We start from the raw sequence: 14624 nt of genomic DNA, 5'->3' as shown, positions 1-14624 counted from the left end.
TCAGTAATTATTGCTTTTCTGTTTTATTCCCCTTTTTTTGTTTTTTGTTTACATCTCCAGAGATATTTTCTTGTTGGAAGTAACCAGGCTGAAACCAAATATCGTGTTTTGAAAATCGATCGCACAGAATCCAAGGATTTAGTTGTTATTGATGACAGAGTGAGTGCTTCAACATTTGAGATGTTACTATTCAAAAGAAAATATAAGAATCCAGTATGACACTTCATTGGATTTAAGCTGCATTTCAGTATTTTCCTTTTGTTAATGTTTACTCCTCCCCCCCGCCAATATTTCATGTATTTGTGTTTGGGACTAAATACATATATGGTGAACATTATAAGACAAAGGAGCAAGATAAAAACAGGAGAAAGTAGTAATAAGATTCAAATAAAATAATCCTTAAACTGTTAATGGTAATCAAACTTGCATATATTTGTGTATTTGAAATTTTGAGACCCATAAAAATTCTCAGAAAATGTCTGACATGTGATGAAATACTTTGCTCATTCACAAAATAGTCACTATGGGCAAAATAATTAACCATGGAATATTGGTTTTTCTAAATTCCCCCTGTCACTCGCACTTGCCTACTTCTCAGGGTGTTGTCTGGCATCCCTGCATCCCTTTATCTCTCTTCCGGCAAATCAGCCTTTCAGATAAATCACCGAATTTTGTCCCTTGCATTTTACTTTTTTTAACAATGTTTATCAATCCCACTTGGGATCAGAGAGATTCTTTGAAAAAAAGATAATGATACCGTGTTTCTCCAACAATACGGCCTCCACCAATAGGAAGCCCCAGCATGATTTATTGACATAAAATCAAATTAAGCCCCTCCCCCCAAATTAAGGCCCATATTAAACATGCGAAATGGGGGGAATGGCGGGGGCTTGCCGTTAGGAAGTACTTTGTTGCATGCCCGGATATGGTGGTGCCTGCGTTGGTGGAGCACTTCATATCGGGAGACCCGCCACCGTTAATTTCCCTTCCCCCTTGCTGCCGTAGCGTTACAGCAACGCTGCGGCGTTTGGCGCAGCCACGTGCAGCCAGTCAGGGCTCCTCCCTGCAACCGAGCCCTGAGGAGACACTTGCTTCAGGCGCCTGTGGCCGCTTCCTTGCCTTCGAAGGTAAAGTGAATTATTTTAAAACCTCCGCTCATCCCATCAGGGCCGCGCCGAGCCGTGCAAGCAGAGCCGCGAAGCGAGCCGCGGTGTTTCCTGGTTCTGCCCAGCCCGTACGGCTCTGCCGCGGCCCTGGCGGGATGAGCGGAGGTTTTTAAAATAATTCACTTTACCTTCAAGGCAAAGGGAAGGCGGCCACAGGAGCGCCTGAAGCCAAGTATACCAACAACAAAAGGCAAATCCTCAAGGTGGGCTGGAGGGAGGTGGCTACGTGCCCCCAGGCTGCTTCAATGCAAGGTCCTGACTTGCAGCATCCTGCCGTTGCCGCCGCGTCCTTTCGCCGCCGCCTCCCTCTCCGACTGCGAAACTCGTGTGCTTCGCCAACGCTCCGAGCGAGGCGAGCTCTTTCATACATAGAGAGAGAGGGAAAGACGCCGGCGTGCTCCGAGAGGCTGGCTCTTTTCTCTAGCCGAGGCTGACATCGGACTGAATCTCTATCCCGCTCCTTTATCCTCACGACGGGGTCGGCAGTGACGCTCTCTGGTGCGGCCACCTCAGCTTGCCAGCCTTGCCCCGCTATGAGACGATACTGTGACAGCCGCTGCTGCCGCATTCCCTTCTCTTTCCTCGCCTCTCCTCCCTTCGCCGGCAGGAGTGTGCGCGCCTGCTGCCACTGCCGCCGCTCCTGAGGCCATCTGGGGCGGGCAGGTGGGAAAGCAAGCAAGGTGGCTGCGCTGTCTTCTTTTTCCCTCAGGGAAGCGCCGCGCTTGCCACCGCCACCTGCGATGGGCGAGGAGGCGGCGGAGGCACCGAAATGTCACCAAGGCAATGAGTGCCTCCCGCCGGGCCCTCCGCTCATCCTGCCAGGGCCGTGGCAGAGCCGTGCGGACTGGGCAGAACCAGGAAACACCCGCGGCTTGCCTGCCACGGCCCTGGAGGCACTTCCTGTCAGCCTCGGCTAGAGAAGAGCCAGCCTCTCGGAGCACGCCGGCGTCTTTCCCTCTCTCTCTATGTATGAAAGAGCTCGCCTCGCTCGGAGCGTTGGCGAAGCACACGAGTTTCGCAGTCGGAGAGGGAGGCGGTGGCGAAAAGGACGCGGCGGCAACGGCAGGATGCTGCAAGTCAGGACCTTGCATTGAAGCAGCCCGGGGGCACGTAGCCACCTCCTCCAGCCCACCTTGAGGATTTGCCTTTTGTTGTTGGTATACTTGGCTTCAGGCGCTCCTGTGGCCGCCTTCCCTTTGCCTTCGAAGGTAAAGTGAATTATTTTAAAACCTCCGCTCATCCCGCCAGGGCGCGGCAGAGCCGTACGGGCTGGGCAGAACCAGGAAACACCCGCGGCTCGCTTTCCGGCTCTGCTCGCACGGCTCCGGCGATGGGATGAGCGGAGGTTTTTAAAATAATTCACTTTACCTTCGAAGGCAAAGGGAAGGCGGCCACAGGAGCGCCTGAAGCCAAGTGTCTCCTCAGGGCTCCGGTTGCAGGGAGGAGCCCTGACTGGCTGCACGTGGCTGCGCCAAGCGTTGCTGTAACGCTACGGCAGCAAGGGGGAAGGGAAATTAACGGTGGCGGAAGGTCTCCCGAACATCCAAGCTGTCGCCGCCCGCCCACCCGAGGATGCAAGGGGGGGGAAAATTAAGTCACCCCCGAAAAGACGGCCTAGCCGGTTTTTCCGAGGTCAAAAAAAAATAAGGCCCGGCCTTATTATGTGAGAAACACGGTATATACTGGTACTTTTGATTTAAGTGTAGTAGCATCCCATTAAAATATTACTTTAAAAAAATTAAATGTATAAAATGATATGAGAGAAGAATCGTTGGGTATCTACAAACATAATCAAAACCTGGTTCAAGGTTAACTCAGCCTTCCATCCTTCCGAGGTCGGTAAAATGAGGATCCAGATTGTTGGGGGCAATACATTTTGGAAACTACTCAGAAGGGGCTGGCAAGCACTGTGAAGTGATATATAAGTCTAAGTCAGGGGTCTTCAAACTTGACAGCTTTAAGACTTGTGGACTTCAACTCCCAGAATTCCTCCTCCAGTCGTGTTAGCTCAGGAATTCTGCGAGTTGAAGTCCACAAGTCTTAAACTTGCCAAGTTTGAAGACCCTTGATCTAACTGCTATTGCAATTGCTACTATAACCTGTCTACATATAATACAGGTAGTTCTCCATTTACGACCACAGTGAGCCAAAAATTTCTGTTGTTAAGTGAGAGATTTCTTAAGTGAGTTTTGTCCCATTTTCCGACCTTTTGTGCCACAGTTGTTAAGTGAATCACTGCAGTTAATAAGTTAGTAATCCAGTTGTTAATTGAATCTGGCTTTCTTATTGACTTTGCTTGTCAGAAGATCATAAAAGGTGATCATATGACCTTGGGACACAACAATGGTCACAAACATGAACCAACTGCCAAACATATGAATTTTGATCACATGGGGATGCTGCAAAGGTCTTAACTGCGAAAAATGGTCATAAGTCACATTTTTCAGTGCCATTGTAACTTTGAAGGGTCACTAAATGAACTGTTGTAATTCAACAGCAAGTAGGGGGGGGGGGGGGGGGGGGGGGGGGGGGGGGGGGGGGGGGGGGGGGGGGGGGGGGGGGGGGGGGGGGGGGGGGGGGGGGGGGGGGGGGGGGGGGGGGGGGGGGGGGGGGGGGGGGGATTCACTTGCACTAGAAAGATTCTCAGTATTGTTATGCCTTCATTGGCGAATCATATCAAACAAAGTTTATGCTGTCCTTGAGCTCATGCAAATAGATACTTCTGCCCTAGAAAGGTGACTGAAACTGCTTTGTAGAAGTTATAAATGAAGTTTTTAATATATTCAGAAATATTTAAATGACTATACATTTTCATTTTCAAGCATGTATATACGCAGCAAGAAGTGAGAGAGCTACTAGGCCGTTTAGATCTGGGCAATAGGACAAAAATTGGACAAAAGGGCTCATCTGGATTATTACGTGCTGTCTCTGCTTTTGGGATAGTAGGTAAGTTACTTTATTTTTATTAGTTTGTTTTAATAATGGCCAAGGCACTGTATTTATTATTTTGGACATAAGCACAAAACACACAGAAATGAAGCAAAATTCAAACAAGAGCTCTACAAATAAGGATAGGCTAATAATTTGGAAGTTATTTGGATTCAATTTTTTGTGGATCAGTGGCACCTTTAATATGACCTTAGAAATCTCTCTTAAAATAGATAATTGAAAATAGATAATCCATAACATATAAAATATGTTGATTTGTGTGCTTGTTTAAATAAATACATAAATACATTTTAGTTTGCTTTTCAGCGTAAAAAATATATGTTGTCTACATCAATGGTAGAAAACATGTAGAATAAAAAAAAATTATAGATAGAACCCATCAAAGCAGATGCAAACTATTTACACTCTCAGTAAAATAGAGCAGACTTTATTGTACCTAAATACTCAACGATGTACTCAATGTGATACTCAACAATGTAGTATCAAAAAGCAAGTGTGCACAACAGATTTTTACTTTTCTTCTTGGATCCTGGTGAATTCACAATATAACGCAATAAAATATGTATTTCATTTTTTAATAAAAATACTTCTAATATCCTTTTGATTTACAAAGAAAACATAAGGCTAAATATAAACCTTCATTTTTAATGGAAACAAAAGCTACAACTTTGATTAGAGAGTTTAGGCTATGACATTTATTTATGAGAAACAGTGGAAAAAAGATAACATTTAATATATTTTTTAAAAACCCAGAAGGATTGTTTTTTTTTAAAGCCTATGCTCAGCTTTTCACAATTAAAAGTCTCAATTCTAAAAAAGAGGATGCAAACAACATTCAAGAAAATATTTTTCCCAAAGACAAGAATTAAGATGATAAACTGAGAACCAGTATGGATACTAACATTTGAAATGTGAACCACAATAGTTGATTTCTTTGTGATTAGGGTAGGACAAGAAGCAATGGATAGAAACTAATCAAGGAGAAAAGCAACTTAGAACTAAGGAGAAATTTCCTGACGGTTAGAATAATTAATCAGTGGAACAACTTGCCCCCAGAAATTGTGAATGCTCCAACACTGGAAGTCTTTAAGAAGAGATTGGATAACCATTTGTCTGAAGTGGTGTAGGATTTCCTGCCTAAGCAGAGGGTTGGACTAGAAGACCTCTCAACTCTGTTATTCTATTTCTATTTCAACTCATAGCCTCTTTTCAGAATAGACATGCTCTTATGAAAGACTTTACTGCTCAGTCCAATACTGTTTTTCAGAAGTTGGATGGTGAAAAATGTTACATACATACTATTATACAATGACTAATTTCTTAGGACTGATGCACGATATATTTGTGTTTGATAGTTAACAGTCTTACTTTCTTCAAGAGGTACAAAGTAGCACTAATTGTCAAGAATGCCTAAAAAAACACCTTTTCCATATGTTCATGTCAATTTATATCCCTCTTTACTGTCAAGAATAGCATGACCTGAAAATACAGTGCATTCAGAAAGCATTCAGACTCCCTTCACTTTTGTCAATTTTGTTCTGCTGCTGAGTTTCAGAAGAACAACCATTACCTTCCACCAATCTGGGCTTTATGGCAAAGTGGCTCGATGGAAGCCTCTTCCCAGTGCAAAACACATGAAAACCTGCTTAGAGTTTGTTTCTCGCAATCTGAGAGTCCTTCAGGTGCTTTTTTGCAAACTCCAAGTGGGCTTTCAGGTGTTTTGCACTGAGGAAAGACTTCCATCTAGCTACTTTGCCATAAAGCCCAGATCGGTGGAGAGCTGTAGTGATGGTTGTCCTTCTGGAACTCTGTCCCATCTCCACACAGGATCTCAGAATCTCAGTCAGAGTGACAATTGGGTCACTTCTCTTACTAAGGCCCTTCTCCCCCAGTTTGACTGGACGATCAGCTCTTGGAAGAATTCTGGTTGTGCCAAACTTCTTGTTAGATCGGGTAGATCGGGTTCATTGAGACGCGAGACCAAAGTGAACAGTCAGCTCTTTATTGAATATACAGTTCTGTGCAGGACCTGCGAACTGCGCGGCTTTATTGAGCCGGCCGGCGACTCGGTGGCCAATGGCAGCGCTTTGAATTTCCCGCGATCGGCTCGGCCAATCGTGGTAGATTCTTAGCGCGCCAATCACAGTTGTTTAGTTAGCCAATCAGGTTACGGTCTGCGTGGACCAATCAGAACTCAGGATTTGGAGAATGTTAATATAGAACACCCCTCCCCTCTTGGTTTTGCCCGACGGAGCGTGGTGACGTAGTCGCGCAGGTAGGCGGGGCTTCGTACTTGTCTAGTTGACTTGCGCGGCTCTGTGTGATCGTCGACCGGTTCGAACGGGCTCCTCGTTGCTCTCAACCCCTTCGATGGAACCGCCTGGAAGGGTGAGCCGGGCCTATTGCTGCAACTCCCACCCGGTCTACCCGGGTCGGTCGAGTTGCTGGCTTCGCTGTTCCCGCCTGGTCTTTCTGGGCTGGTTGAACTGGCTTGGCTGCTCCTTCCAGGTGAAGCTCACGTCTGCAACGGTTCGAGGTCTACCGGTGAGTATGGTTGGTTTATTGTTTGGGGTTGGCTAGTTCTGCTTGGGGGGTGTTCTGCTTGTGTTTGGGGGTGTTCTGTCTGCGTTTTAGGCCTTTCGTCTCCCCCTTGCTTGGTTGTTGTGGTTTTCCCCCCCCCCCTCTGGTTTCTTTAGTAGTTGCTGGCGGGGTGTCGGGGCTGTTAGCGGTTAGTCTTGACCGTAGCTGGTCGATGTGCCGCTTCCAGCTCCTTCCATCGGTGGTTTGCAGTCTGTACGATCGGGGGCCCGTTGCCTGGGTTATTTGTGCCGGTACCCAGAGTGGGTCTCCCGTGAAGTTTTTCGCGTAGACTGTGTCTCCGATGTTTAATGCTCGATGTCTACTGGATGAGTCTGGGGGTTTTTCTGGGTTGTATGTGGGGTGCAGTCGGTCCAGTGGGGACCTTAATTTTCTGCCCATCAGTAGTTCTGGTGGGCTTTTATTCGTGGTTGTGTTGGGTGTAATCTGCTGTATGAATAGCATTTTATTTATTTTCTCCTGTATTTCGCCGGTTTCTATTTTTTGATGGTTTTTTTTTTTGTGTATTGAACCATGTGTTCCGCCCCCCCGTTCGCCGCCGGGTGAGCTGGCGAGGTTAACACGTGCCTGATTCCCCGTTCGGCCAGGTATTTTTCAAATGCTAGTGCCGTAAACTGTGGACCGTTGTCCGACACTAGCACATCTGGTAGCCCGTGTGTCGCGAAAAGTTTGTTCAGTTTATTTATGACGGCTTCTGTTGTTGTTGTTCTCATGGTGCTTACTTCCAACCAGTTGGAGTAAGCATCCACGGTGATGAGAAATGTATGTCCCTTGGTGGGCCCGGAGAAGTCTATATGGATTCGCGACCATGGGCCTCTGGGGGTTTCCCATTCCAGGACTGCTGCGGTGGGGGGTGGACCTCGTCTCTTGGCACCTATTGCACCCGGCTACCCATGTCTCGATTTGTTTGTCCATCCCTGGCCACCAAGCGTAACTCCTGGCCAGGGCTTTCATCTTGACAATGCCCAGGTGCCCCTCATCCAGCATTGCTAGTACCCTCTTTTGTAAAGTCTCTGGTATAACCACCCGGTCTCCCCAAAGTATGCACCCCTTCTGTGTGAACAGCTCGGTTTGCCGGTTCCTGAAAGCCTTGAACTGTTCGTTGCCATCACTTTCCGGCCATCCCCTCTCTACACAGCTCAATACCCGCGCCAGCCGCTTGTCTTTATTTGTTTCTTGGGCAATGTCTGGCGCAGTTAGGAGTGGGCTGGGTAGAGTCTCTATTTGCAGGGTTGTTGTTGTGGGCACTGGGTCATCCTCCAGGTCTGATAGTGGGGATCGGCTTAGTGCGTCTGCGTGCGAAATGTCCTTGCCGGGCCGGTATGTCAGTTCGTAGCTGTAGGCGGCCAGGAACTTGGACCACTTTGTCATCCTGGGTGACAGGATGTTCGGGGTGACCTTGCCCCTGCCAGTATCCCAAGTAGAGGTTTGTGATCTGTAATGATTGAAAAGGTCCTACCGTAGAGGTATTCGTGGAACCTTTTCACTCCGGAGATGATTGCGAGGGCTTCTTTGTCCAGCTGGCTGTAATTCCTCTCCGGCTTGGACAGCGTTCTTGAGAAAAAAGCGATGGGTGCTTCTTTCCCGTCCGGTAACATGTGGCTGAGGACCGCCCCGACGCCAAAGGGTGACGCGTCGCATGTTACCGTCAGCGGCAGGGTCTCGCTATACTGGATCAGGACTGCGTCTGACGTTAGTAGGTTTTTGGTCTGTTGAAATGCGTTTTCCTCCCGCTTCCCCCAAGTCCAGGTGGCTGCTTTATCCAACAGCCTATGCAAGGGTTCCGCCGCGGTCGCCTTTTGGGGTAGGAAAACATTATAAAAGTTAATGAGTCCCAAAAACGCTTGCAGTTCCGTCTTATTCTTTGGTGTGGGGGCTTCCTTTATGGCTCAAAGTTTTTTCCTGGTGGGGTGGATTCCGTGTTGGTCTAGGAGGTACCCCAAGAATTCGACCCTCTCGGTGCAGAGTTGGCATTTCCCTCTTTTAACTTTAAGGCCAGCGTCCTTGAATTTCTGCAGCACTGCCCTTAGGCCGATCTCCAATTGTTTTTTGTTGGCGGCTGCCACCAGCACGTCGTCAAAGTAGGGCACCACTCCTTTTATTCCCTGGAGAAGTCTTTCCATGAGGCTTTGGAAGACTCCTGGGGCGACACTGACTCCGAATTGGAGTCGGTTGCATCGGAAAGCCCCCCGGTGTGTTACAATTGCTTGTGCCTCGGCGGTTTCTGCATCGACCGGCAGCTGCTGGTAGGCTTGGGCCAGGTCGAGCTTTGCGAAGACCCGGCCTCCCCCCAGTGAGTGCAGAAGGTGCTGTACCACTGGGACGGGGTAGGCACTTTGCTGCAGGGCATGGTTGAGGGTGGCCTTATAGTCACCACAGATTCTTATGAAGCCATCCAGTTTGATGGGGGTGACTATGGGTGTTTCCCAACGGGCATGGTCAATTGGCTCTAAGACCCTTTGCGCGATGAGCTTGTTTAGCTGCTCATCGATTTTGGGCTTGAGCGCAAATGGCACTCGCCGCGGTTTGAGGTGGATTGGGGCAACGTTTGGGTTAAGGTTGAAAGAGATTGGGGGCCCCCGGTACTTGCCTAGGGTGTTGTCGAAGACATCCTGGAAGTCCCTCACGAGCGCCGCTTCCCAGTATGTCTCGTCGATGTGGTGGATGCCCGTCACCTCGATTCCCAGCGGGGAGAACCACTGCAGTCCGAGTAGGCTGGGTCGGTCCTTGTCTATGATCGTGAGTGGTAGTACCTTGGTGTGGCCTTTGAAGGTGATTTTAAAATGTCCGATGCCGACTACAGGGATGCGGATTCCCTGGTAGTCTTTCAGGGTCAGTTTTTGGTCATTCAATTCGCGGTGGTGGATGGTAGGCACCAGGCGTTTAATCGTGCGCCAGGAAACCATAGAAAGGTAGGATCCGGAATCCACCTCCATTTCGCACGGCTGGTCCTCGATGCCTACCTCCACGTGTACCTTCCGGGCATCGATGGTTGAGGAATGGCCGATGACGACTGTCTGGTGGTTTTCCTCTCTCCGCTGCGCCTCGCTGAGTCATCGGGTTCGGTTGTTGCGGCTCCATCGGCTCTCGGCTTGGCGATCTTGGTTCCTGGGGGGGTGCCGTCTCGTCGCCGGGGGCTGTTGCCTCGTCGCTGGGGGCTGTAGTTCCGCTTGTTCCGGCATACCTTGGCGATATGCCCCCGCTTCTCGCAATGCCGGCAGATGGCATTGAGGAAACGGCATTCGGAGCAGGGGTGATCGCCGCCGCAGCCGGCACAATGGAACCCCGACTTACGTCCGCTCCGGTCCCGCCAATCGCGTTCCGTCTGGAGCCGGTGGATCTCTTCCTCCTCGTCGTCGGTGTCGGATTGTGAGTCACCGTCGCCGTGGTGGGTGGTGGTCGCCCGGTGGCCGGTCTCTGTGTGTCTCTCTGCGGTTGGTGCTGTCTCGCTGGCTGTCGGTCGGTCCGGTGCGGTCGCTTGCCTCATCTGGGCTGCCGATTTGCGGATGGCTTCAGCTGCAGTCGCTTTTGCGAAGGTGTCGGCGAGGGAGATGTCTCCTTGGCCATTAGCCTGCTTTGTAGGACGGGGTCTCGGAGTCCGAGAATGACCCAGTCCCGCAGGGCTTCGTCCCAAGTCGGTAAACCTGCACAGGCCTCCGAGATCCTCAGCTGGGCTACGAAGTCGCTGATGGCTTCGCCCTCGTTGGTCCCAGCGGTAGAACTCGTGCCTACGGATGAGGGTGGGCACGGCCAGGGCGTAATGGTTGCGTAGGATGGGCTTGAGGTCAGCCCAGTCCATTTCTTTTTACGTCGGCGGGTTTTGCCAACGCTTTGGCCATCTTGAACACTGCGGGCCGCAGTGTGTCAAGAAAATGGCTCGTTTCCTCTGTCCATTGCCATCCTTGAGGTTGCTGCATTCCAGGAACATCTGGAACTGGTCGGTGTAGGATTCCCAGTCCTCGGTGGCTGGGTTGAAGGGTGCGGGTGGCATGGTGCTGCTGGCCATCTTGCTTGGTCGTTTCGCGCTGTTTGCCACGTGCTTGGCAGGTCTCTCATCTCACGATCCCACCTTCGTCGCCAGTGTTACATTGGGTAGATCGGGTTCATTGAGACGCGAGACCAAAGTGAACAGTCAGCTCTTTATTGAATATACAGTTCCGTGCAGGACCTGCAAGCCGCGCGGCTTTATTGAGCCAGCCGGCGGCTCGGCGGCCAATGACACCGCTTTGAATTTCCCGCGATCGGCTCGGCCAATCGCGGTAGATTCTTAGCGCGCCAATCACAGTTGTTTAGTTAGCCAATCAGGTTACGGTCCGCGTGGACCAATCAGAACTCAGGATTTGGAGAATGTTAATATAGAACACTTCTTCTATTTGAGAATTATGGAGGCCACTGTGCTCTTATGAACCTTTAGGGCAGCAGAAATTTTATTATAGCTTTTCACAGATCTGTGCCTTGCAATAATCCTGTCTCTGAGCACTGCAGGCAGTTTATTTAATCTCATGGCTTTTGCTCTGCTACAGTATGCATTGTCAGCTGTGACATCTTCTATAGAGAGGTGTGTGCCTTTCCAAATCATGTCCAATCAATTTAATTTACCACAGGTCGACTTCCTTCAAGGTGTAGAAACATGTCAGCAACAATCAAGAGAAATGGGAGGCACCAAGGCTAAATTTCACGTGTTGTTGCAAAGGATCTGAATAGTTATATCCATGGGATGTTTCAGTTTTTTAAAAAATAAATTTATAGACTTTTCTAAAATTCTCTTTTTCACTTTTGTCATTTTGGGGTACTGAATGTAGATTAATGAGGGAAAAATGAATATCAACAACTGTAGAATCAGGCTGTAGCACAACAAAATTGGCAAAAGTGAAGGAGGCCTGAATACTTTCTGAATGCACAGTATTTACTATTATAAATTAATGGCACCTTCTTCTATAGTCTGGAAAGGAAGGGTAAAAGCCATGATTACCACTTGCTTATTACTGAACTACTGATTTGTGAATTCTCATAAGAACTGCTGTCAACAAGAATGCAGATTTACTATTAAAAGGTTAGTGGCGACTGGAAAGGCAGCTGTGATGCAATTACACATTGTTGCTCAAGAATCCCATAAGATACTTAATGAAATGTTTATTGTTCAACTGGGACTGTGAAACTAAGAAATAATTGTGCATCTGACAGACCGTAATGGAAGACCAGTAAACTGTATTTTGCTTGATGCATCATTATCTAGGCAGGGATAATATGTATTGAAAGATCAGTCTGTACCCAATTTCACATGTACTGTATATCTTGTTTTTCTTTGTGCAATTCACCATGTCTTAGAGCGGGAATAGGCACAATGCTGAACCCCTAATGTCTGTCATAACTGAAAGAAGCTGTGCTTGACACAGTAGCATGGAGACACTTGCCTGTAAAGTCACTGAGAGTCAGACATGACTGAATGTCATGTGCAGAAATGGGCAGTCTATAACTATAATGTTTTGGGTAACTCCCATCTTTGCTCACATTAAAGCTGACAGATATTGTTGTCTTAACCCAGGGGTCTTCAAACTTGGCAAGTTTAAGACTTGTGGACCAACTCCCTGAGCTAACATGATTGGAGGAGGAATTCTGGGAATTAAAGTCCACAAGTCTTAAAGCTGTCAAGTTTGAAGACCCCTGGGTTAAGACAACAATATCTGTCAGCTTTAATGTGAGCAAAGATGGGAGTTACCCAAAACATTATAGTTATAGACTGCCCATTTCTGACCTAAAGGCTCCAATGTCTCCTGCTCATTTTTACATTTGCATTATTACTTTTGCATTGTTTCCATGGCTTTGCATATAACATTTAAGAAATCTGACTCAAGATAATAGTTGTGGCTTCAGAAAAGTGTAACATTGGTAATGTAATTTTCTAGAAGTAAATAATAATACTATGGCACTAATACCACAAAGTTATTTTCTTCTATAATTCTTATGAAAACAATGCCACGTGCGCTTTTAAAAAGCAGGCACAGTAACACACACCCGCAGAGCCAGTAGGGAAGAACTTTGAATTTCACCCCTGTTTATTACTAGGAATGAGTATGCAATTTTGGTAAGGCCAGTATGAAGCTCAAAGGCAGCTCTTCATAGAAACAACTTTACATGTGAACTACTCTAATCCAATACAGATTTATTCTGTTTTTTAAAGTATTAATTACTTTGCAAGCTCACTTCCAAAGAAGCAAAATTGCACATTCAAAATCAGAATCTCCCTCTTAAGAAGAATCCAGTGTTGTGCAAATGGAAATACCAACCTCAAAGTGAATTATGTGATTCTACATGCAGCTCAAAAGGCTGTACCCACAATTATTCAGTTTCTGTTTCTGTTCAAACAATAAGGCTTTACCTTCACTCTGACCTCCTTTGCTCTATACTCGTTCCCGAATTTCTAAACTAACTTTAGAGGATACACTGTGAAATGGAGGAGAAAAAAATATTACTCCACTTAGAAAAATGATAGTGTTGGATGCTTCCCAAGGTGATTACATTTTTTATGACAAATGCTGTCATCTTCACATAAAAGGCCATAGGCAATTTTCACAGAGCTCCATTTGTTAGCAGAAATACCACTACACAGCTATTTTATAGCTGTGCATAGCTATTAAAATATTGTACTAAAACAAGTATGTTCAACTTATTTCACATTGTATATAATTTCTACTTCACACAAAGCGCAATAATATTTCCCTTTGAGTTTGATGTGAGATTCATCCAAGCAAGGCAGAACTGCTCAATTTTGGACAATCAGGTTTGCCATAGCCAATCATTCCGCCATAAAAACACTTGGTGGAACAAGTACTTTATGGAATTATTGGGATCTACTGGCATGGCCAAGACATTGGAAAAATGAACTGATAGGGTAATATCAACTAGCCAGATCTTTGTTTGTTTACTACAGCATCTTCCTCAGATGATCTCTGGTCTCAACCTTGAGTGTTTTTCTTACCATTTGAAATTCTTTCCCTTTTCTGTTTCTTTTTAAAAAGCTTTCAAAGCTTTCTGTCTTTCAAATTATTCTTTAGATAGCAATAGCACTTAAACTTATATATTGCTTTACAGTGCTTTATAGCTCTCTCTAAGCAGTTTACAATGTCAGCATATTGCTCCCAACAATCTAGGTCCTCATTTTATCTATCTCAGAAGGATGGAAGGCTGAGTCAAACTTGAGCCCGGTGAGATTTGAACTGCCAAATTGCAGCAGTCAGCAGAAGTAGCCTGCAGTACTACACTCTAACCACTGCCCCACCATGGTTCAGATCAATGTTTCTCAACCGTAGCCACTTTTAGATGTACCGACTTAAACTTCCAGAACCTGAAAATGGCCAGAACCTGTTTTAATCATCTTCAGATTGTGCCAGGTCAGCATCCAGCCACTGAGTGTGTTTGTCTACTATCTCATAGGCCTGCTTGACCAACTATAGTTCGTTATTATGTATTTTTTGCATTTTGCATAACATTCTGCAATATTTCTGTGTGCAGCTTTGATAATACTCACATTTGAAATCTATTGTCCTGAAACCAGGAGAAAACAGTTCACAGTGTGTGGAAGTACTCCTAAGCCTCAAGGGATATTTTTAGGATAGTAGTAGAAGTAGTGAAGCTGTAGGGAGATGACGGGAAAAATCTGTTGCACCTATTTGCTTCTTCTGTATGCAGCATTGTGATATCTAATTGAGTTCATAAGAAAGTATGCAGCATTGTGATATCTAATTGAGTTCATAAGAAAGATGTTCCATTGAAAGTAGTGCCACCCGGGTGGGATTCAAATGTTTTAACAACCGGTTCTGTGGGCGTGGCTTAGTTGGTGGGCATGGCTTGGTGGGCATGTTATTTGCTGGGCGTGGCCAACTCAATATCACTCACATCGAGGCACGCATC

The 14624-nt window shown here is 46.8% G+C and overlaps 1 protein-coding gene across 1 annotated transcript in view; it reads left to right on the top strand.

Annotated features, from left to right (window-relative positions):
- Window positions 1–14624, top strand: part of FIG4 (FIG4 phosphoinositide 5-phosphatase) — an 86568-nt gene that overhangs the window by 4351 nt on the left and 67593 nt on the right. Inside the window, exons 2-3 of the mRNA XM_026666664.2 lie at window positions 61–159; window positions 3989–4112. Coding sequence (XP_026522449.2) covers window positions 61–159; window positions 3989–4112 — 223 coding nt within the window. The remainder of the gene's footprint in view (window positions 1–60; window positions 160–3988; window positions 4113–14624) is intronic.

Source organism: Notechis scutatus, chromosome 1 (assembly GCF_049901735.1).
Source record: "Notechis scutatus isolate UNSWTSFEM ecotype Mainland chromosome 1, rNotScu1.2, whole genome shotgun sequence".
In the NCBI taxonomy this organism is placed as follows: Eukaryota; Metazoa; Chordata; class Lepidosauria; order Squamata; family Elapidae; genus Notechis; species Notechis scutatus.
This window is presented reverse-complemented; position numbering and strand designations above follow the sequence as displayed.